This window comes from Pongo pygmaeus, chromosome 8, assembly GCF_028885625.2.
Source record: "Pongo pygmaeus isolate AG05252 chromosome 8, NHGRI_mPonPyg2-v2.0_pri, whole genome shotgun sequence".
NCBI classification, from domain to species: domain Eukaryota; kingdom Metazoa; phylum Chordata; class Mammalia; order Primates; family Hominidae; genus Pongo; species Pongo pygmaeus.
In genome coordinates this window covers 7,794,646-7,819,991 of record NC_072381.2, presented here as the reverse complement: position 1 = coordinate 7,819,991, position 25,346 = coordinate 7,794,646, and the positions used below count along the sequence as shown (strand labels likewise).

Here is a 25,346-nt window from a genome sequence, read left to right as displayed (position 1 = left end):
CAGCAGCCAGGCATGGTGGCTCACGCCTGTAATCTCAGCGCTTTGAGAGGCTGAGGTGGGCGGATCACTTGAGGCCAGGAGTTCAAGACCAGCCTGGCCAACATGGTGAAACCCTGTCTCTACCAAAGATTAAAAGAAAAATTACCTGGGCGTGGTGGTGTACACCTGTAGTCCCAGCTACTCGGGAGGCTGAGGCAAGAGAATTGCTTGAACCCGGGAGGTGGAGGTTGCAGTGAGCCAAGATCACGTCACTGCACTCCAGCCTGGGCGACAGAGCAAGACTCTGTCATTGAAAAAAATAAAAATAAAAAAACAATGCATTGGCGGCACCTCTTAACTGCACTTTCTCTGTGTTTAAGGGTGATACCTGCTGTTTCTGAGCAGATTCATGTCCTCCACTTGAAGGGCAAAGTAGCCAACAATTTGTTAAGGATCTGGTACGTTGCGTGAATGAGACTTAAAAGTATCAGTGTGCCCAGCCCATGGAACAGCTCAGTTTCAGTTATGAACCACGAGGTGCTTGCACTGGACCAAATGGAGGCCCAGCATTTACTTTTTGTCATTATAGTAAATATATATATGTATACATACATTTATTTATATATGTATATATAAATATATATACATATTTTATGAGATGGAGTCAGGCTGGAGTGCAGTGGTGCTATCTCCGCTCACTGCAACCTCTGCCTCCCGGGTTCAAGCGATTCTCCTACCTCAGCCTCCCGAGTAGCTGGGATTACAGGCGCCTGCCACCACACCCAGCTAGTTTTTGTATTTTTAGTAGAGATGGGGGGGTTTCAACATGTTGGCAAGATGGTCTTGAACTCCTGACCTCAGGTGATCCACCCGCCCGGGCCTTGCAAAGTGCTGGGATTACAGGCGTGAGCCACTGCGCCTGGCCTATTTATATATTATGTATTTATTTATGACACAGGTCTCACTGTGTTACCCAGGCTGGAGTGCAGAGGCACAATCATAACTCACTTCAGCCTCGAACTCCTGGGCTCAACGGATCCTCCCACCTCAGCCTCCTGAGTAGCTGGGGCTATAGGCAGAATCTACTACACCTGGCTAATTATTTTTATATTTATTTTTATTTTTGTAGAGATGGAGTCTTACTATGTTTCCCAGGCTGGTCTTGAACTCTTGGTCTCAAGTGATCCTCCCACACTGGCCTCTCAAAGCATTGGGATTACAGGCATGAGCCACCATGGCTGGCAGTAAATGCCCTTCTACCGACCTCAGATAACTTAATATTAGCATTATTAATTTGTGCTCACCATTGCTTTCGTGACACATGCTCACTGATTCCTGTCGGTACCTCGTTCCTCCCAGAAACTGATACTAATTGAATGGTGTATTCACTAAGAATCCATTGTTTCAGTTCACAAATCTACTTTCGTGGCAATACTTCCGACTACAATTTTATGGTTATCATTGTAATGTTATGGTTTAATTAAGTATGTCAAAGCCAGTGACATTTGTGTGCGTGAAGAATGCTTTCTAATCAAGCAAAGTTGGCTGCTTTGTAAAAACTCTAAAAAGGGGTAAGCTGCTTTAAAACGGTATCAAATTTGGTATGGGTGAGACAACTGTAAAGAACTGGGAAAAAATATCAAGATTTGTAGGACTTTTACACTCAGAATGCGTTACGAGCGTCTAAGTTCTCACTTCAGATGAAGCATATGGGGGTGGTTTGTGTAAGAAAAGCTACAAAAAAAGCAGTCAGAGATCCGTGTGCAAAAGGAAAACTCTAGCTTGATATAAAAATCTACATTCATTCTGCAGCACTATGGTAACAGGTGTTTTATGATTCTCTCCTTTGATCAACGTGTCCGGTTATCCAACTTGTGAAGCTCTTGTGAGGGCTTCTAAAGTATGAAGATGAGAACAACAGGTTAGTTAATCTTGGCATTGCATGACCCTAGATACCCAGTCATTATTTGCATTTAAGGTGGGATATCAGAAGTGTCCTTATGCGAATGCTGTGTGCGTCTATTCCTAATGAACTGCTTAGTGTGATGTAGGTAGTGCCTATGACACTTTTTCTTTGCTCCTCTATTTTGCTGTGTGGGTCTAATTCTAATACAAGGCCTTTTCGTCACTGTCCTTACGCCCAAGGCCTACCTGGTGACGATCAGCTTCTGCCCCTTCACTTCCATGCTAGCCTCTGGCTTCTCGGGGTTCTTTCCCGGTCTCTCATTGAAGATGTGTATCTTTGGCTCCTGCATGAACTGGCCTAGTGAAACAGAATCAGACATTGATTGACATGTAATCATAGTTAAATAAAAAGACAGGCTCGTGATTGGCTCCATGCTACCTTTCGTTCCTCCCTCCAGGATTTCTAGGTTGGAAAGACAAGCTGAGAGGAAAAAGGAATGGTGACGGGAGGGAGGGTCCTTCCTGGGAGCACATTTGTGCTGCTCACCATCTTTTTTTTATTTTTATTTTTATTTTATTTGAGGCAGGATCTCCCTCTGTTGCCCAGGCTGGAGTGCAGTGGTGCTATCTTGGCTCACTGCAACCTCCACCTCCTGGGCTCAAATGTCCTTCCCACCTCAGCCTCCCAAGTAGCTGGGACCACAGGCACGAGCAACTACACCTGGCTAATTTTTTGTAGAGACAGGGTTTCACCATGTTGCACAGGTTGATCTTGAACTCCTGGACTCAAGCGATCGGCCCACCTCAGCCTCCCAAAGTGCTGGGATTACAGGTGTGAGCCACTACTCACAGCCTTTTTTTTTTTAATTTAAGAGATGGGGCTGGGCGCGGTGGCTCACACCAGTAATCCCAGCACTTTGGGAGGCCGAGGTGGGTGGATCACCTGAGGTTGGGAGTTCGAGACCAGCCTGACCAACATGGAGAAACCCCGTCTCTACTAAAAATACAAAATTAGCCAGGCGTGGTGGTGCATGCCTGTAATCCCAGCTACTCGGGAGGCTGAAGGAAGAGAATCGCATGAACCGGGGAGGCGGAGGTTGTGGTGAGCCAAGGTTGTGCCATTGCACTCCAGCCTGGGCAACAAGAGAGAAACTCCATCTCATAAATTAATTAATTAATTAATTTAAGAGATGGAGTCTCCCTCTATCACCCAGGCTGGAGCACAGTGGCACAGTCACAGCTCACTGTAGCCTCCAATTCCTGGGCTCAAGCGATTCCACCTCAGCTTCCTGAGTAGCTGTGACTCCAGGCAGGATCCACCATACCCTGCTAATTATTTTTATTTTCTAATGTTTTGGTAGAGATGGGGTGCCCAGGCTGGTCTTGAACTTCACAAGCAAATCCACCTGCCCAGGCCTTCTAAAGTGCTGGGATTACAGGCACAAGCCACCATGCCTGGAGCTCATGGTCATTTTATACATGAGGTTGGTCTAGTGGATTGTAAGTAAATGGAGCACCCTGATGGCAGGAGAGTGAGGTGAGCACCTGAGAGCATAGTTCAGATCACAGGAAGAAGGTTTGTTTGTGATGTCACAGGCTTTATATTTGAGCCCTTCTTAAAATACTAGGGACAGTTGTCCAGGGTGTTCTGCTTGTTATCACAGAAGTCCTAAATGGGTTCACCTTGCTTCAGTTAGAAAAAAATCTTCAACATAAAACTTAAAATGTGTCTGTCCCTTCTCTTAACTTGCCCAGTTTGTGATGCCGAAATCCTGGCCCTGGACAATCTTGTCTGGAATGGCAAAAGGTCCTGGCTGTCACATTCCCGAGTGACCCCACACTGCTATGTTAGTCCTCTGTGCTCATGAGTCCACACCTGCCATGTCCTCAATTTGTAACCACTGTCAGCCAAAGCTGCTGAAGAATTAGAGTGGCCCCACCCTTGTCAGATGGTCAATAGACACTTTACCTATTAGTCCGTGGGCTTTAGGTGAAAACTTGTTTGTAGGGGGTATGTAGATTCCCAGAAAGTCAACATTGACGGGATGCTTCTTCCAAACACGATGAAGTAAAACAGAAAAGGACATCTCTTTATCCAGGGTGATAGTTACCACTTTTTCTTTCTTCACTGAGATCTGCACCCTGGTGTGAAAGTTCAAGTGGAATTAAACCATTCCAGAAGAGACCTTTTGAGAAAGTCATTCTTCTCACCCCTAATATGAACTCTTCACTCCTCCCAGACAATTCTGCTAGTTATCTAAGCGCTCGCAACAGTTTATAGATAAATGATGGATTAACAGATACTCATTGGGAAGCTTCTACGCAGAGGACACAAATCATGGCGTTTGGAGCTCACTGTGCGATAGAGTCGGTATGGATTTCAGCTGGTGGATTCGTTCACTGATCAGCACATACACAGTGAGTGTTTACTGACGCCAGGCACTAGACTAGGTCCTGGGACCCAACGGTGACCAAAAACACACAGTGCCCACTGCCAGGAACAGAGTAGGGAGTGAGAACAATTTTTCTGAACCTCAACTTCCTTATGTTTAAAATGATGATTTTTTTTAATGTTGATGTCACTGATGCCTGGATTTATTTATGCAGTCATGTGTCACGGACAGGCCCAAGTTCAGATGGAATCATACTTGCCTCTGATTCATGACTTGAGCCGTGTCGGACCAGGACAAGGCGAATGTGCTAGAACCACGGCTCAGGGTGATGGTCTCAGTGCTGATTTCTATTTTTATGTCTTCACTTTGGAAATAAAATCCCAGTTTTCCAAAATATGTGCTTAGTTTTCCATTGTTGGGCTTCTTGGCACCAACAAGCTGACCATTGACTACAATTCCTACAGGAAAGAAAAAAATGACGTTTTCTCTTGTGTGCCATTTATTTTGCATGTGTGGGTACTATAATTCAAATTTATAAAAACATGGCAATATTGGAAAATTATTATAATTTTGCTTCAAGATTTACATTAACATTTTCTTCTTTGTGATTCTTATTTTATAACATATTTTAATATAACAGTTATAAAGTTTAATTTAATTTTATATCAGTTATAAAATTTGTCAGTTTATAAAATTTAATTTAAATAATTTACTATCATATAGTATTTAAATTTTTTGTTGTTGTTGTTTTTGAGACAGAGTCTCACTCTGTCACTCAGGCTGGAGTGCAGTGGTGTGATCTTGGCTCACTGCAACCTCCACCTCCCGGGTTCAAGCAGTTCTCCTGCCTCAGCCTCCTGAGTAGCAGGGATTACAGGTGTGTACCACCACGCCTGGCTAATTGTTCTTGTATTTTTAGTAGTGGGGGGGGGGGGTTTCGTCATTTTGACCAGGCTGGTCTCGAACTCTTGACCTCAGATGATCCGCCCACCTCGGCCTCCCAAAGTGCTGGGATTGCAGGTGTAAGCCACCATCCCTGGCTCATATTTAAATTATTTATATCATAACAAGATCTGCTAGTTCATACTCAGAGACAGAGTATATATTTTGAACTATAATGGTTCAAAATAGTTAAGAATATATTTATAATTTAACTTCTCACTAACATCACTGAAATATATAGAACTTCTATTAAGCTGAGAAAGAAAGAAATCCCAGGCAGTGACAGGAAAGCATGACAATGACCTAATTGTCTAATGCAAATATAATTTATTTTTATTTTACCTGATTCTGGGTCAGAAACCAGGTTGAGGATTTTTCCAGGTTCTGAGTCAATATTGAAACAAATGTTCTTTTGGCTTTTTGGTAGATAAATGATGAAATGTGGGTCATTTTCAACTGGAAAATATACAAAGAAAACGTAAACAAAATCATTAAAAGGAAGATGATTTTGAGCCCTTTGTCATTCCTGAACATCTTTAATTTAATCAGAAGAAATATTTATTGTGCTTCTCCTATATGCTCGGTACTCCTTCAGGCCTTGGGGACCCAGTGGTTCATACTCCATTGTCCCTTTGTCATGGAGCCTTCATCAGAACCCTACGTTATTTTACAAATATAGTGGATATTTATTTTGTAGCTAAAAATGTATGCACTAGACTAGATGCTAGAGATAAAAAATGAATAAGAAAGACCTAAGGAATAAGAAATACACACAAATATGCACCCACAAATATAAGAAACATACACACATGTATGTGTGAATGTGTGTGTAGACAGAAAAATAGAGTTGGGTGTTTTTTGAGACAGGATCTCCCTCTGTCACCCAGGCTGGAGTGCAATGTCGCAATCACGGCTCACTGCAGCCTTGACCTGCCAGGCTCAAGTGATCCTCCCAGCTCAGCTTCCTGAGTAGCTGGGGCAACATCCACGTGCCACCATGTCTAGCTAATTTTTTGTATTTTTTGTAGAGATGGGGTCTCACTTTGTTTCCCAGGCTCGTGTCAAACTCCTGAGCTCAAGTGATCCACCCATCTCAGCCTCTCAAAGTGCTGGGATTACAGGTGTGAGCTGCCTCACCCGGCCTGGAGATATATTTTTTAAGGAGCCATATACAATCCAGAAAAACAAAGTAGACAATATTATTGTTGACATACAGATTAATATGATTCAATTCCAAGAGCAATGAAGAATCAAGCTACTCCCAAGAAAGTACTCTTTTGTTATTGAACCTAATTTTTTTAGCTAATCCTCCCTTACCTCTCCCTCCCCCTCCCCCATCCCCACTCTCCCTTTCTCTCTCCCTCTCTTTCCCATTTAACCATTCAACAAATATTTGGTGAAGGAAAAAAAGTCTATGTGCAATCACTAAATTTGGCAATGTTCGGTGTAACTATAAATATAAGTCATGGTCAGTAACTTCAAGAAAGTAATACTGTAGTGCAAGAGGCAGACATAATCACAAATGTAAGATAGAATGAAGTACATGGTGCAAAAATGGCTCAAGTAAAATGCTGTGAGAATGAAGATGAAAATGATTAGTGCCCCCCAGGCAAACAGCAAGGCTGAATGGAGGAGGTGGCTTGTGAACTGTCTTTAAGGTCAGAGGACAGCGGGGAAAGACAAAAGGCTAAGGAGGAAGAGATTTTATTCTGAGTGGACAGAATGAGGAAGGAGTGGAGGTAGAAGAGTTTATGATTTCTTTAGAAAATAACTCAATGCGGCCAGAGGACAGGTTCTTGAAGAATGCAGAAAAAAAGAGCTAAAAGTAGAGATTACAGAGACCCTGAGCCACTCAAGAATGGGCCTTTATTCTGTTGAGCAGCTATTAAAGGTTTCTGAGAATAAATGTGACGTGACTTGACCCTCATTTTAGGAAAGTTGTTGGTGGCAGTATTAATAAAAGTTTGCAGAGGAGTTACAGGAAGCTTTTGCAGTGGCTGAAGCAGTCACTCAGGCCAGAAATGTTCAGTTCACACCTCCAGGTTCATGCTCTGCAGTCCACAAATACGTGGTTAGTTGATTTTTGTTGGAGCCAGACACTACAGGGCAGTGTAAAAACACAGAACAGGCCAGGTGCGGTGGCTCATGCCTGTAATCCCAGCACTTTGGGAGGCTGAGGTGGGTGAATCACAAGGTCAGGCATTCGAGACCAGCCTGGCCAGCATAGTGAAACCCCGTCTCTACTAAAAATACAAAAAATTAGCCGGGTATGGTGGCGGGCACCTGTACTCCCAGCTACTCCGGAGGCTGAGGCAGGAGAATTGCTTGAACCCGGGAGGCAGAGGTTGCAGTGAGCTGAGATCGAGCCATTGCACTCCAGCCTAGGCAACAAGAGTGAAACTCCATCTCAAAAAAAAAAAAAAAACACGAAAAAAACCTTAAACAATCATTATGATATCCTCTTTCTTCCTCTACACAAATATGGTAGTTTGACATATTCTGTTCAAAGAAAATTGCTTTTATTAAAGACAACGATTGGTTTTGCCATTTAATTAACTCAAATCCCGCCAATCAGACCTTCTGATAGGCAACAGTGAATCTGTGCTGCCATACTGAGTTGACGTAATTCAAGACAACAGAAATGAAGCATCATGTTTAAATGAGTCAGCACAGCTTTACATTTTGATCAGGCGGAAAGTAGATCAACGACCTCCGTGACTAATGTTACAGATTCCTAGCACCTGAGGTTTATGGGCAGAACACTGGTCAGTGATAACAGAGCTTCTACTAGGAAGGAGAAACTTGTATCCACCCTGCAGGGAAGGTATTATCATCCCCGTTTTAGAGGTGGGCTGCTTGAGCCCTAGGGAGATTTCAGTGTATGGACAAGGTCATGGGGCAGATGTGTCTCCAGGACTGTCTGACTTTGAAGTCCTCATCCTTTTCACTGCATCATACAACAGAGATGAGAAACTTGGAAGAAGCACTACAGTCTTAACTGGGAAGAATATTTAAAAGTAAATTAACTTGATCTCAACAATTTTCTCCAAAAGCTTTATTTTGCAAAGCCACAGTTTAAGCAGCTCACTCCCTGGGCATCACGGTAGTGTCTGGCTCTCAGAAACTGCTGGTTGGAAAGGCACAGTAAAAGCAACTGCTCCTCCAGCACGATCAGCTTCCGCACAGATTCCCCACTCGTGCATGGCTGCAGACATTTGCCGCTGTTAACTGAGACTTCTGCATGGTTCATGGGACTCCCCACGGAGCTGGGGTAGGAGGTGGGAGTGTTGTACAAAGTGCTACCAGCAATGGAGGTGAAGGAGCAAGTTACTTGTGGCCCAAAAATAATAATTTTAGAGATGAGCCCTAAGGGTGAGATGAAGTTACTATTTTATCATCCTATTTTATCGTATCCTATTTTATTTTGAGACAGAGTCTTGCGCTGTCGCCCAGGCTGGAGTGCAGTGGCACAATCTCAGCTCACTACAACCTCCGCCTTCCAGGTGCAAGCAATTCTCCTGCCTAAACCTCCCGAGTAGCCGAGATTACAGGCACCTGCCACCACGCCCGGCTAATTTTTGTATTTTTAGTACAGACAGGGTTTCCCCATGTTGGCCAGGCTGGATTCCAACTCCTGACTTCAAGTGATCTGCCCTCCTCAGCCTCCCAAAGTGCTGGGATTACAGGCGTGAGCCGCTGCACCCGGCCTCATTCACACAATACTTCCCAGGATTATGGTGGGCTGAGTTCTGGGACGTGCAAGCAGTGTGGAAGCTTTACCTCTCATCACATGTGGGGGTGGCGTGGACTCTAGCACCTGAGATCCTTGCGCCAGCATGGAGATCACGGGCGTTGGCGAAGGATTGGCCCAAGACGGGGTGGAATCTGGAGCCACTTTGCTGCCGTAATACAGGGCCCCTGTGTAGAAAAACCTGCATCTGTTAGTTTCTAGGTTTACGTTTCCATGGAAATTGCTCACCATGTCAAGAATCTGTTTTATGCACCCCCACATGTTGTCAGCTTAGGTTTTTCTCCTCTGTTTTTATTCCAGAGTTCTCTCTTCTCGGGCTCCCTCTGGCATGTTGCTGAGGGAGGAGGCCTGTGATACAGTTCTCTCTGGAGTCTGGAACCTGAGCAAGGGCGGCAGTGGGAGGAACCGCTTTATAGGGCTGGGGAAGGGCCCGGTGACTCCGGTGCAGGCCGGGGAGCTAAGTCTGGGAGAAGGCCCAGGTTACCGTGGCATATTCCTGGTTCCATCCCTATTCACTCACAAACAAGCCAAGCAGTTTAGTTTCCCAGAGAGGTTTCCTTACTGGTGAGACAGACTTCACATGACAACAAAAGCCGCTTTTTGCTTTCTGATAGCCACGCTACCTCACTGTGAGGAAGCCAAGCCACGCCTAGAAACTAATCTAGGGTGCGTTTCTCCCCAGATCTATTTAGCTGTGAGGTTCCAGGCTGTTGTCACGGGGACATTACAAGTCAGAGTTCCTTGAACCCTGGACCAGTGCAGTAAACTTGGTGTCACGCTTGAATGAAATTAAAAATGCAGAAAATCCTTCCATTGTGTACAAAGCGTTCTTAAGAATATATTTCACAGAAATCCAAATACCGCACGTTCTCACTTACCTTGAGTACTACATTGAGAAGTCAATACTGGGTACTACATGGATGTAAAGATGGAAACAATAGACACTGGGGACTTCTAAAAGGGAGAGGGAGGGAAAGGGGGAAGTGTGGGGGAGGGTTGAAAAACTGCTGAGTACCATGGTCGCTACCTGGGTGACCGGATCATTTGTACCCCAAGCCTCAGTAACATGCAATATATCCATGTAACTTGCATATTTAGCCCCTAAATCTAATATATATAATATATAATATATTTTATATGTAATATATTATATATAATATATTTTATATGTAATATATAAAATATATTTTATATGTAATATATAAAATATATTTTATATGTAATATATAATATATATTTTATATGTAATATATAATATATATTTTATATGTAATATATAATATATAATATATTTTATATGTAATATATAATATATAATATATTTTATATGTAATATATAATATATAATATATTTTATATGTAATATATAATATATAATATATTTTATATGTAATATATAATATATAATATATTTTATATGTAATATATAATATATAATATATTTTATATGTAATATATAATATATAATATATTTTATATGTAATATATAATATATAATATATTTTATATGTAATATATTATATAATATATTTTATATGTAATATATTATATAATATATTTTATATGTAATATATAATATATTTTATATGTAATATATTATATAATATATTTTATATGTAATATATTATATAATATATTTTATATGTAATATATTATATAATATATTTTATATGTAATATATATTTCATATGTAATATAATATATTTCATATGTAATATATTTCATATGTAATATATAATATATTTCATATGTAATATATAATATATTTCATATGTAATATATAATATATTTCATATGTAATATATAATATATTTCATATGTAATATATAATATATTTCATACGTAATATATAATATATAATATATTTCATACGTAATATATAATATATAATATATTTCATACGTAATATATAATATAATATATTTCATACGTAATATATATATCTATAATATATTTCATACGTAATATATAATATCTATAATATATTTCATACGTAATATATAATATCTATAATATATTTCATACGTAATATATAATATCTATAATCTATTTCATACGTAATATATAATATCTATAATCTATTTCATACGTAATATATAATATCTATAATCTATTTCATACGTAATATATAATATCTATAATCTATCTCATACGTAATATATTATCGATAATCTATCTCATACGTAATATATTATCGATAATCTATCTCATACGTAATATATTATCGATAATCTATTTCATATGTAATATATTATCGATAATATATTAACATAATATATTATATATTTATATTATATATAATATATAATTATATATAATATATTAACATAATATATTATATATTTATATTATATATAATATATAATTATATATAATATATTAACATAATATATTATATATTTATATTATATATTATATATAATTATATAATGTATTAACATAATATATTATATATTTATATTATATATTATATATAATTATATATAATATATTAACATAATATATTATATATGATTATATATTTATAGTATATATTATATAGAATATATATAATAATTATATATAATATATTATATAATATATTAATAATTATATATATCTATAATATATTAATAATTATATATCATCTATAATATATATTTTATATATACATGTGTGTGTATATATCATATATGTATATATGTTTCAGTAGGACCAGTCCCCAAGAAACAGAAAAGAAAGAGACGTATAAACCTGAGGTCTCCTAGCCCTGGGTGTGTGCACCCTTGGGGGTGCCTGGAGACTTTCTGCAGGACTCAGAGAGCATGGACTGTTTGAAAGGCAATTTCTAGAGTCTCAGTTTAGACACAGACTCTTTCCTAAAGAAAGCCTTTTCTCCTAGTTTACAAGCAGAAGGCCTGTTCTTCTCCACTCCCCTCCCCCAGAGTCCTCCAGGAACCAAAACATCCATTGGAATACTGGTGTAGGGCGAAAAACCTGATTCCAATGATCAGGAGCGAATACTTGTACAAGCCACAGGGCTTCCAATTCTTTGCTTTCAACAAAATTGAAGAAGGGCTCACGTTGTCAGATGATAAATTATACAAAATTTTTTGGACGCTAGGTCCATATGCATGTTTTGGCATATAATATGAAAGAGTTCAGATAAGCGAGTAACTCAATATAACCAGACACTTGCCATTTCTATCTACTCATCTATACCAACCAATATTTATCAGGACTTCTGCCCATACAAGTTCTCTTAAAAGTAGAATTGATGCTGAATCCTGTCTCTTTCAATCCATTAGTAAATAATACTTACCAATGAATACATGAAAAACACTCAGTCACATTTTTCCCAGTAAGAGATTATAGATTATTTCCACTCCAGTTTTACTTCTTACGTGTAATCAAATTTAGAATCTATTTATATTATTTTTCTCACTTGGCTACTAGTAGCAATATTAATCAGACCCAGTTCAGAAGAGAATTTTGAATACTTAGAATCTTATGGTTATGATTTTTAAATTAAATTTTTAATTAAAATTAAAATTTATAAACTTTTTTCTTATAGATAGGCATGAGCCACCATGTCCTGCCAGTTTCTAATAATTGTAATATACGATTTGCTTATGTATTTTTAAAAAATGAATGATAGTGAGTAACCAATTAGGTATTCTGTTTTATTAGATATATTGAAAACAGTGATATGATCGGGCACGGTGGCTCACGCCTGTAACCCCAGCACTTTGGGAGGCTGAGGCAGGTGGATCGCCTGAGGTCAGGAGTTTGAGACCAGCCTGGCCAACATGGTGAAACCCCGTCTCTACTAAAAACACAAAAAATTAGCCGGGTGTGGTGGCACATGCCTGTAATCCCAGCTACTTGGGAGGCTGAAGCAGGAGAATTGCTTGAACCTGGGAGGCTGAGGTTGCAGTGAGCTGAGATCGTGCCACTGTGCTCCAGCCTGGGCAACAGAGCAAGACTCTGTCTCAAAAAAAAAAAAAAAAAAAGAAAAAGAAAAAGAAAACAGTGATGTAACCATTTTATTTTAAAAGGTCAATATTTATAAAATACTGTAATTATGTTAGTTGCATATAGAAATTATATTTGTTGCCCAGGAGTTGGAGGTTGCAGTGAGATGTGACGGTACCCAGGCTGGAGTGCAGTGGTCCTCCTGGGCTCGAGAGATCCTCCTGCTTCAGCTTCCCAAACAGGTGAGATTGCAGGTGCCCACCATCACACCCAGCTAATTAAAAAAATTTTTCTTTAGAGAAAGGGTCTCGCTATGTTGCCCAGGCTAAGATAAAAAATTTCAAATATTGATGTCAAAAATGATGGAAGGGATACACAGGTTTTCAAAGGTTCCTTTGGGAAACTTGTGAGCAAAATGGTCAACGACCACAGCAATAATCCATCCTCCTCCCAGCTGGCAGGAAGAGCATGGGCACAGGAGGGCCCGGGGCTGGGAGCAAGAGGTGAGCTGGGGTGGGAGAGAGTGGAGGCACTAGGACTTCCCCCAAGGGCAAGAGAGCTGCCTGGCCACTTGTCCCCACAGGTGCAGCCCTGACCTGAGCAGCAGGAGGGATCCTGGGGCGGGGCATCCGCCAGCATGCGCTCGTCCCCAGCCTCGTTCTCGATCACCAGCGAGGTCAGTGGGGTCACAATGTGGTGGTCTAGAGACATCTGCAGGATCGATCTTGTAATTCTTCTCTTGGTGGCAGCTGTAGGAGCCAGGCTTCTGTATTCAAGAAGCAGAGGTGTTATGGAGCATGGCTGCGTTTCTGTATTCAAGAAGCAGAGGTGTTATGGAGCATGGCTGCGTTTCTGTATTCAAGAAGCAGAGGTGTTATGGAGCATGGCTGCGTTTCTGTATTCAAGAAGTAGAGGTGTTATGGAGCATGGCTGCATTGGAGGGGGGAGCGCAAGTCAGCTCCCCGACCCTGCACCCCACCGCTGCTGGGGTCCAACCTCGGGGTGGGACGGAGCCGCAAAGTACCAGGGAAACAGAACTCACTGGCTTCAAGAAGCTGAGTATTTTATCTAGCTAAGTCCCAAGGTATTATTTATTTATTTACTTATTTATTATTATTATTATTTTTGAGACAAGGTCTCGCCCTGTTGCCCAGGCTGGAGTGCAGTAGCACAATCACGGTTCCCTGCAGCCTCAACCTCCTGGGCTCAAGAGATCCTCCTTCCTCAGCCTCCTGAGTAGCTGAGACTACAGGCACATGCCGCCACACCCAGCTAATTTTTGTATTTTTTGTAGAGATGGGCTTTTGCCATGTTTCCCAGGCTGGTCTCAAACTCCTGGACTCAAGCGATCCAAATGTCTTGGCCTCCCAAAGTGCTGGGATTACAGGCATGAGCCACGCATCTGGCTCCCAAGGCATTTTTTTTAAACTTTATATTTTAGAGCAGTTTTAGGTTCGCAGTAAAATTATGCAGAAGGTATCAAGATTTTCTATGTCTCCACTGCATACACACGGTCCCCCATATACACGGCCTTCCCCACTATCAACATCCATCCCACATCAGAGTGGTGCATTTGTTACAACGGAAGAAGCTGACACATCATTATCACGCACAGTCCACAGTTAACGTGGCTGACCCTTGGTAGTGTACATTCTATGGGTTTGGTTAAATGCATAATGACAGGTGTCCACCGTTGGAGTATCATGTAGAGTATTTTCACTGCAGTAAAAATGCTCTGTGCTCCACCTACTCACGTATCTCCCATTCCCCAACCTTTAGCAACTGCTGATCTTTTTATAGGAATTGTTTTAAAATCAATATTTAACTTCTGCAACAATTTGCTATATACTGTAAATACATCCAGTGTGCTTCTGTCAGAGAGGGAGCTATTTCTCATTTACTTCACAGTCATAGTTTACAGCCTTGTGTATTTCTTCTAATCTTATTGACATCAGGGATTTTCTGTGTGAGTTCAGTCATACAACTGCATTTCATTTTCGCAGCCTCATCTAGACCCTGTTCCATCTTCCTGAGAATCCTATCTTATAGATGGAATGAGGCTTGGGAATGGGAACTTTTATCAAATACTTCTGTGTAATTTTGATGCAGGTGGTCAACCGTCCATTGCTCTGGGGATATAGTTTTCATGTTGGAGAGTTGAGATGCAGCTCAGCTGAGAAGTCAGAGGGGCCATGGATGAGCATGGGGGAGCCCTTCCTTAGGGAACATCATAATCACATAATCATTAAATTCTCTTTGAACAAGAAGCTGTTTTCAAGAGTAAATGCAAATAAATGACTGATACATGAAGCAACCAGAGGGCACATAGATGAGCATAGGGGAGCCCTTCCTTAGGGAACATCATAATTGTTAATAATCATCAATTTCTCTTTGGACAAGAAGCCATTTTCAAGAGTAGATGCAGGGCTGGGTGCGGTGGCTCACGCCTGTAATCCCAGCACATTAGGAGGCTGAGGCGGGTGGATCATGAGGTCAGGAGATCGAGACAGTACATGCAAATACATGCCTGATACATGAAGCAACATGGATGAATCTCACCAGCCATCATATTGAATGAAAGAAGCCAGGAACAGAGGAATACAGATTGCATGATTATGCGAAATTTAGGATCAGGCGAAACTGATGATCACAGACATTGAAAGAGTGGTTTCCACTGGAGGAGGGGGGTGGGTGTTGAGGGAGGAGAACAAGGGAACCTACATCTGGATCTGGGTGGTGATTACATGGATGATAGATATAAAAATCCATTGAACGGTGCACTTAAAATTAATGCATTTTTGCCGGGTGTGGTGGCTCACGCTTGTAATCCCAGCACTTTGGGAGGCCGAGGCGGGTGGATCACGAGGTCAGGAGATCGAGACCATCCTGGCAAACATGGTGAAACCCCGTCTGTACTAAAAATACAAAAAAATTAGCTGGGCGTGGTGGCAGGCGCCTGTAATCCCAGCTACTCAGGAGGCTGAGGCAGGAGAATGGTGTGAACCCAGGAGGCGGAGCTTGCAGTGAGCAGAGATCGCACCACTGCACTCCAGCCTGGGAGACAGAGTAAGACTCCATCTCAAAAAAAAAAAAATAAAATAAAAAATAAATAAAAAAATTAATGCATTTTGCACACTTTACTGTATGTTATACCTCAAAAAAGAACAAAAAGAGTGAACCCAGCTTTCTCTAAAGTGTTCAGAACTAATGGAGGGTAATAATCCAAGCCTGTGCTAATGTGCTGTCTTTCTTACTTCCAAACTCTTTTTGTGTATGACGTCATATATTCATGGTGGACATTTCAGTTTTGCAGATCTCATGGTGTGGGTACTCTTCTTACCGTTCAGCTAGCAGTTGGTTGATGGTTAGATAGGCCCACAGTTTCCTGGTAAAATCGGGATCTGCATGCTTGTCTTTCGATAGAAAATCCTGCAAGTCGTCCATCTGGGCCAGGGTCTCCAAGACTAACTGCGTGTTAGCCTAGATGATGGAAGGTTCAGTTGAGAGACACTGGGTAACAGAATTATAGTTAATCGATTCACATTTTTAGTACCTGCTGCGAATGAATGGGAATAAAAAAGAAACGGAAGGCAAAGCCTACTGAGGAAGGAAATGCATTCCTGTGCTTGGGATTGGGCTTGGGTGAAAAGGTCAGGATTTATGGAATAGCTGGGAAGATGGCAGAGATATTCTCATGCCTTCTCCATCACTGATTGCTTCTGTTCTACACCCATGATTCCAGGCAGGCAGAGCTGACATTCAAGAGGGACTGTATCTAGGGGGCCAATTAGTAGATAGAATAAGCAGATAAGTGGAAGTACCGAAGTTGCCGTGATAACGCTCTCTATTTGATCCAATTTAGCAGGGTCGAATTTTCCTGCCACCACAATCTCTGAACCTCCAAAGTAGTTATGGAAATTGTTTTGAGTGATGTCCGTGACTGACGTATGGGGATAGTTGAACTGAACATTCCGGAGCAATGGAGTGGAGACCTGGTTGTAGAATTTCTACAATTCACAAAGAGAGAGAGAGAGAAATTATGTTCATACTGCTTTGTAGACCTAAAGCATTTTGTTTTATTTTATTTATTTATTTATTTTGAGACAATGTCTCACTCTGTTGCCCAGGCTGGAGTGCAGTGGTGGGATCTCACTGCAATCTCCGCCTCCTGGGTTCAAGCAACTATCCCACCTCAGCCCCCCGAGTAGCTGGGATTATGAGCACCCGCCACCAAGCCCGGCTAATTTTTGTATTTTTAGTAGAGATGGGTTTTCACCATCTTGGCCAGGCTGCTCTTGAACTTCTGTCTTGTGATCTGCCTGCCTCGGCCTCCCAAAGTGCTGGGATTACAGGGATTATGCCCAGCTGATCTAAAACATTTTACTCTGAGATTCTTCAAAGGGTCAGCAGATACCTCTAAATTTATTCACACAGGATGTCTGGGACAAGGGAAAATGCTCGTAATTATCAGATTAAAAACAGAGAGAAGACATAGACTTGTTGAGAACATTACCTTTGATTTAAGAGCCTGGCATTTTTTTCCCTTTCTGTCCTGGTCAGTGTGAAAAACTCTTGGACAAATTTATGATAAAAGTCAGCAGGAGGTCGGGCATGGTGGCTCGACCTGTAATCCCAGCACTTCGGGAGGCCAAGGCGGGTGGATCACCTGAGGGCAGGAGTTCGAGACCAGCCTTGCCAACATGGTAAACCCCGTCTCTTCTAAAAATACAAAAATTAGCCGGGCATGGTGGCACACGCCTGTAATCCTGGCTACTCAGGAGACTGAGGCGCCAGAATCACCTGAACCCAGGAGGCGGAGGTTGCAGTGAGCCGAGATCGTACCACTGCACTCCAGGCTGGGTGACAAAGCAAGACTCTGTCTCAAAAAATAATAATAATAATTAAAATTTTAAAAAAGTCAGCTGGGTTAATATTCCCCAAATCAGAATCTTATCTCTTACTTGTTCCCAAATTTAAATACAATGCCTGGTACTGACAAAGGGCAGGGAAAGACATGTTCTTTCCCTACATCATTTTCTCATCTATTTAGTCGAAACAAACAAGTAGTTTGTATCTTTTCAATATATTTATTTTAATTTAAAAAAATTATTTTTTGAACAGATGGATCTCACTATGTTGCCCAGGCTGGTCTTAAACCTCTGGGCTCAAGTGACCCTCCCATCTTGGCCTCCAAAGAGCTGGGATTACAGGCATGAGCCACCACACTCAGCTTGTATCTTAATACTTAAGAAAATTTACATTGTGAAAAATTGATACCAAGATGCCAATGCACGTTAAAGAGAAAACGGTTGGCCATGATGATAAGATTGCTAGTGGGGCGGGAGAGCTACAAGGAGCTTTGATGATGCTCAGAAGACCTTTTTGTTCAGGGGGTAGGAAAGCTGTTCCCAACACCCACCTGCCTCATACCTCACTGTTACTGCAGAAATATGAGGCTGGGGGGAAACGTGTGAGAAAGGAACTGGGCACTTTCCTGATCCTTGCAACCAAATATGGCTGAGATCATGACATTTTGAGTTAAGTTCAGTTATGCATCATACATGCATCAGATATGGGTAGTTAAATGATTTCCAGTGAAGAATTAAAAAAGAACAGAAGAAAATGTGACCTTAAGCTGGGAAGACGTGTCCTGGTTTCCATAAATCCTTTGTGCAATTCCACGGTTTTCACTGGATAGTCTCTTCAAAAAATCATAGTCCACATCAAATCCCATGCCCAAACTGAACAAGGAGATATTGTCTTGGATGTTCTCCTTCACGTTTTTCTGAATTTTTGACAGTTTTAGTTCACCTAAAGTTGGTGATGTCCGAAAGGAAAGGAATGAAGAAGTAATGTCATAAAGTTTCTGGAAAATCCAGGGAGGGCAGTTTAGTAAAATGTGTCCAAATTAAAATTGCATTTATCTTTTGACCCAGTAACTCAATTTCTAGTTTTTCTTGGAGATGCACTCATACATGTTGAAATGAAGTGTGGGTTGTGTTGCATAGCAACATTATTTGGGAATAGCAACATATTGGAAGCAACATAAATATGCGCCAATGGGGGGCGCTTGGTTAGATGATGATACATTCAAACCATGAGATACTAAGCAGTTATTAAAAAGGACATGGAAACTCCTTATGTATGTATACCAGACAATCTCAAGGGCATGTTTAGAGGAGAAAAAAAAAAACAAGGTAAATATCAGGGTACATAGGATGCGTTTGCATGCATGAATGTATAAATGTATGTATGTGTACGTATACATATACACATACATGTGTGCAAACATGTATATATAGTATACAGGCATGCATAAACTATTTGTGGAAAGATACACAAGAAACTGGTAACCAGTGACTGATTCCAGGGACAGGAACTGAATGGTTGAGAAACAGGAGTGAGAAACCATAATTAAACCAAGTTTAATTTTTTTTTTTTTTTTTTTTGAGACGGAGTCTCACTTTGTTGCCCAGACTGGAGTGCAGTGGCACGTTCTCAGCTCACTGCAACCTCCGCCTCCCGGGTTCAAGCGATTCTCCTGTCTCAGCCTCCCGAATAGCTGGGATTACAGGCACATGCCGCCCTGTCAGGCTAATTTCGTATTTTTAGTAGAGATGGGGTTTTGCTGCGTTGGCCAGGCTGGTCTTGAATTCCTGACCTCAGGTGATCCACCCACCTCAGCCTCCCAAAGTGCTGGTATTACAGGTGTGAGCCACCGTGCCCGGCTGGTTTAATATTTTAAACTATATTTCCTTTTCCACCTTATGATTTCATTCAAAACTCGAATTTTAAAAATAATCTGATCTGAGGGAGAAAACATTGGCTCTACAACAAATACATAACACTGGCTCATTCTAGTCTCATTATTAATAAGATGGTTGCTCTCTGGCTTTCTAAAGCTCTGACTGCCATTGTTTTTGCCTGGTGCATTTTCATTCCATTTGGCTGTGTCAGGACGTGTTAGACCCAGTCCTAGTCTGTACGACAGCACACTCAGGCAACACAATCTGGCATTCACTATTACTTACAGTGTCCAGAATAAAGGCACAAGTAAAACAAAGATAGCTTGGCACAGTGGCTCACACCTGTAATCTCAACATTTTGGGAGTCCAAGGTGGGAGAACTGCTTGAGCCCAGGATTTTGAGATCAGCCTGAGCAACATAGTGAGACTTTGTCTCTCCAGAAAAAGAAAGAAAGAAAAAAAAAGAAATTAGCTGAGTGTGGTGGTGCACACCTGTAGTCCCAGCTACTCAGGAGGCTGAGGTAGGAGGATCACTTGAGCATGGGAGGTTGAGGCTGCAGTGAGCTGTGTGTGCTCCACTGCACTCCCTCCTGGGTGACACAGCAAGACCCTGTCTCAAAAAATAAATAAAATAAAATAACGTAACAAAAATAAAAGTAAATAATAGAAGTAGGGAGATGTTGCTGCCATTTTGTAGGAAGAAAAATGTTTAACTTCAAGGTTGTGTCAGAGAGTGGTCATTTCTCCAGCTGCAACTGGGAGAAGTGTGAAGAATAATAGGGAATATGCTACTGTGGCCTCCAAAGGTACTGCTGGGAGCTCTGGGATCAATACTCATCATTCACCACCCCCATACACCATCTTCACATACCTCAAGTTGAGGAAATAGATGCATTTCCCTAGAATGCATCAGCAATCCTCACAACATACTATTAAAATTCAGACTCAGATTTCCGCATATTGTGGAGGTGGAACTGAGGCATTCAAGAGCACCCTTGCTGAAAGTATCTGAGCAGTAGCTTAAGGGGTGAGGGCTGCAGGATCAGAAGACCTCCTTTAGGAAGCATGGGTTTAAAATGTTCTAGAAACTCAGGCAAATGCCATTAGAGTTCCCTTTTTAGGCAAACCACCATTCCAAGAAACAACAGTGAAAGTGTTTGTCACGAGAAAGTTGAAGTGACACTTGCCCACTGTTGGATCTCCATCAGAAACCAAAATGATCAGCGAGACGGAGTTGGGGTCTAACAATCCCAAGTTACTGGCTTCATTCAAAATGAAGATTGCCCGTAGGAGAGCTTCGTTGATGTTTGTGCCTGTTGAAGTAGCATAATGAAACGTTGGGTATGCGTTCTCGCCACACACAGAAAATCCCATCCTGGATTCAGACTTGTATGTCGGCTGATCACTTATCCATCACTTATTCCATGCCAAAATCATTTCATTGCTTTCTGAGTGACACAAACTGTGCTCAAGCTGGTGGTTCCCCAGTGCAGTGAAAGATTCACTTTGAAGTAAACTATCCCCTTAGCGATGAATTAGCCCTTTCAAAGCACAGACTGTTAGTTTGTTAAACACCAGATTAAAGTATCCAAATCAGCCTTGCCAAGATACTCTGAAGACAGTAACATTTTATGCTTTATGCAGGCAATAAAGAAGGCCAGTGTCACTGAACCTGTTTCTGAGAGAGATTAAAACGGTTCAAACTTGTGTGGGCTGGATTATAAATTCTACTTTCACTACAAACTTAGCATTCATCCATTACCAATAAATGTATTATTTAAGGTAGGCCCTTGAAGGCTGGGGAAAGACCACTGTGATGGGAATAATGCTTCTTAAGTGAATCATGATTTGAACCCAAAGGAAGTGTCTCCTTGGGCTTTAGCCCAACACACTCACCTCCACTGGGCTGGATTTTCTCAATATACCTCTTGGCATCTGCAACCTGTGTTTTTGTAGCTGAAATTAAATCATTTCTCCAAGTTCGAACGTTCTGGTTGAAATCAATCACAGAGAAATGGTCTTCTGCTCTGAGGTCATCCAATATGGTCTTCATTGCTTCCACAGTCTATTTCAATAGAGAATAAAGATGGGTCCCATTACAGAAAATCTCAGCCTCAGAGGAACTAGGAAGACCATCTTTCAAGTTCTTCTCAAGCTAAACTTCTTCCAGAAAACCTCTTGAGCCCACCTCAGTCAATGCAGACCTACCCCTTATTTATTCTGGGCATGTACTGTTGGCTTTTTGATACTTTTACTATCTTATTTTGCTATGCACAACCAGTTTGACTAGTCCTTATGTTAAGGATCACAAACTTCGAGTGCCACCTTTATGATACCTGAAAATAAAATATATTTCTCAAGTTCATCTACTCACCCAGTCTCTTAAACTATTTCATCTTTCTCTTTAAACCACCACCATCACCCTCTTTCTCCAGCTTACATGTGATGATTTTGATTCCAACTCCACTGAGAAACTGAAGCAGACAGAAGAACGTTCCCACAGACTCCCACTACTGTAAAATCCCAACTAGCAATATTTGTACCCATACATTTTTCTTTCCTACCTGATAATAAAGAACAACTAGCAGTATTTCTACCTAATGCAAACCCATCTACTCATGAACTATTTCATTCCCTCTCTTTGACTAAAGGACATGGCTCCAGCAATTGTCCTTTGCCTCTTCAGTTTCCCTATTCTATTGGTACATTTCCATCAACATAAAAACATGTTATTTCTCACCCTTCTACAAACCCCATGTGCATCCACTTTCTTCATTTCTCAGCTTTCCTCTGCAATAAAATTCCTTGAGGAATTGTCTAAACACACTGTCTCCAAATCTTCTCTTCCTATTCTCTCATAAGCCCAATCCTTTTGGGTTTTCATCCCTGTCACTCTACTGAAACTGCCCTTGTCAAGGTCACCAGTGATGCTAATGTCACTAAATCCAAAGGTCCATCTTCATTTCTCATGCACCAGCAAGTGCTCTCATCTCCCTCCTGAACACAAATTGCTCAATTGTCTTCCAGGGCCTCATTCTCTCTTGATTTTTCTCCCCCACTTACTAATTGTTTTTATTAGTCTCTATCACCAATTATCCTCTTCTTCCCAAATTCCCAATATTGGAATACTCTGTTGTCTGATCTTGGCTCCCTTGTCCATCTACTCCTTGGCATTCTCATCTAGTCTCAATGCTGCCAGTACCTTCTATATGCTGGTGAGTCCTAACCGTGTGTCTCCACAACTCACTTTTGAACACCAGGCTTCCATGGCCAACGTGGGTATTTAATAGACATCTCAGACTTTGAATCCAAAACCGAACTGGGACATTCCCTGCAATGTCTGATTCCATCTCTGTCTTTGCCAACTCATGGATGGCCACTTCGTCCTTCTAGTCACTCAGGCTAAGTCCTGGGTCATCTTTCAGTTCTCTTTTCTTCCCTTGCCTCACAGCTAACCCTTCAGGATGTACTGTTTACCTTCAAAACAGATTCCAGAATCCAGCTCTGATCATGATGGCACAGGCATTCCATGAGCCACCTTGCCTCTCACTTCTCAGATCTCGTCTCCCACTGCCCCTCTCTACTGGCATCTCTCTCTGTTCTTTGCACACTTTCAACTTACAACTGTTGCATGAGCTGTTCATTGCATTTAATTCCCTTAGGTATCTGCACAACTCTCCCTTCACCTTCTCAGAGTCTCCTCAGACGTCTTCTCCAGGAAACCACCTATTTAGATGACAAGCCTATTTAAAATTGCATCCCCCTGCAATTGCCACTCTTGATTTCTAACATATGCTTCTTTCATTTTTTAAAAAAACTTTTATCAAAATGCTGCCATTGAACGTACTTGTACATCTGTACTTGTATGTGTATTGTTTATTCTCTGTCCCCTCTCCCTCAGATGTGAGTTTCATAAGCACCCAGAGGGTAGGCATGTGTTTTTTGTTTGGTTTCTGCTTTTATGCTTTGGGTCTGTTTTGCTCATAGATGAACTAAGTGTATGACACATAGTAGGTGCTTTGTAAATATTTGTTAAATGAATGAATGATGGAAGGAAGGAAGCAGTGAATAAACTGTTGTATTAGAGCAGTGGTCCTCAACCAGAGGCAATTATTCCCCCCAGCGGACATTTGGCAATGTCTGACGTTATATTTGATTGTTATGATGCGGGGAGGTTGTGCTACCGAAATTTAGCAAATAGACCATAGACCATGCTGCCAAGTATCCTGCAATGCACCAGACAGCCCTCCTACAACAAGGAATGACCCCATCCAAAATATCAATAGTCCCACTGCTGAGAAACCCTGCCTGGGAGTACAGACCCAGGCAGGCAGGGTCTGTGAAAGACAGGGTCTTCTTTTTCTTCGTCTTCATCTTCGTCTTCTTCTTCTTCTTCTTTTTTTTTTTTGAGATGGAGTTTCGCTCTTGTTGCCCAGGCTGGAGTGCAATGGCGCGATCTCTGCTCGCTGCAACCCCCGCTTCCGGGGTTCAAACAATTCTCCTGCCTCAGCCTCCCAAGTAGCTGGGATTACAGGCATGCACCACCACACCTGGCTAATTTTGTATTTTTAGTAGAGACAGGGTTTCTCCATGTTGGTCAGGCTGGTCTCAAACTCCCAACCTCAGGTGATCTGCCTGCCTCGGCCTCCCAAAGTGCTGGGATTACAGGCATGAGCCACTGTGCCTGGCTGACAGGGACTTCTTTTAGGTTCCTTACAGATCTTAGGGTAGTAGTGAACTCTTGGGTGGTCAAAAATAGTTGCCCTATGAATGGTTAGTTGGTTGTTCAACTTGGTTGAATGGATGGATGGATTGATGGGTAAGTTAAATCATTTCCTTGTTTGGTCTTTAGAATTGCATCTGTACATCTCACTTATCACTGAGTAATCCTACATTGAGCTCTGAGCTGGAAAACGTAAGATAGATAGCTGCTCTCAAGCAATTACAATATAACTAGAAATAATATGCATATATTGAATCAATAGTTATATGTGGACAATGACAAGATATTATAATAAAACATATAGAAGAGCAAAAAGAAAAGAATGTGACTGATCGTTGAAAGAAGAGGTTATATAGAGATTCCATTTTTCAAAGAGGTGAGTTTTGAGACAGTTTTTCAAGGAAATATTGGACAGAGAGTGGAAAAAAGGAAGAGAAGGAAGAGAAAACAGGAAAGAGGAAGAAGAGAAAGAACGGAATTTTACACTGGAGGAATGATTAGAAGACGGAGGTGTATGTCCTGTGAAATGCAATAATCGCAAAATTTTAGGAAGAGTTTACACCAGCAGTCAGTAACCACAGTCCCTGAGCTTCAGCCCTAAGCAGGGAGGAGGGATAGAATGATTGCATTTTTAGGAGGGGTTCAAAGAAGATAGGGAGTCCCCCCAGCCACTGCAAACAAGGGGGTACTTACTTGTTTCATTTTAACTCCCCACATGGAGCCACTCACATCGATGACAAAGAGGATGTTTTTGGGAATTGGGTCCAGGTTGTCAGGAGCAAAGAAGTGGACAAAATATCCATTAAACACCTGAAAAATAGAACGTATTTGTGAGTCAAATCATGATTCGTGTTTAGAAGGTAGGAAGATGGGGACCTGGGGACTCAGAGAAGAGAGGGGTCTACGGGGAGGAGGAGGTGGAGCTTGATGTGCATTTGCCTCCTGCTCCCCCA

The 25,346-nt window shown here is 41.3% G+C and overlaps 1 protein-coding gene across 1 annotated transcript in view; it reads right to left on the bottom strand.

The window, feature by feature from the left end:
* ITIH2 (inter-alpha-trypsin inhibitor heavy chain 2) overlaps positions 1 to 25,346 on the bottom strand; it is a 47,168-nt gene that overhangs the window by 665 nt on the left and 21,157 nt on the right. The window contains exons 9-20 of the mRNA XM_054436466.2: positions 25,087 to 25,203; positions 21,567 to 21,735; positions 20,858 to 20,983; positions 18,554 to 18,735; positions 16,746 to 16,931; positions 16,265 to 16,404; positions 13,521 to 13,690; positions 9,000 to 9,137; positions 5,562 to 5,675; positions 4,537 to 4,735; positions 3,854 to 4,026; positions 2,131 to 2,242 (exon numbers count right to left, since the gene is read on the bottom strand). Coding sequence (XP_054292441.1) covers positions 2,131 to 2,242; positions 3,854 to 4,026; positions 4,537 to 4,735; positions 5,562 to 5,675; positions 9,000 to 9,137; positions 13,521 to 13,690; positions 16,265 to 16,404; positions 16,746 to 16,931; positions 18,554 to 18,735; positions 20,858 to 20,983; positions 21,567 to 21,735; positions 25,087 to 25,203 — 1,826 coding nt within the window. The remainder of the gene's footprint in view (positions 1 to 2,130; positions 2,243 to 3,853; positions 4,027 to 4,536; positions 4,736 to 5,561; positions 5,676 to 8,999; positions 9,138 to 13,520; positions 13,691 to 16,264; positions 16,405 to 16,745; positions 16,932 to 18,553; positions 18,736 to 20,857; positions 20,984 to 21,566; positions 21,736 to 25,086; positions 25,204 to 25,346) is intronic.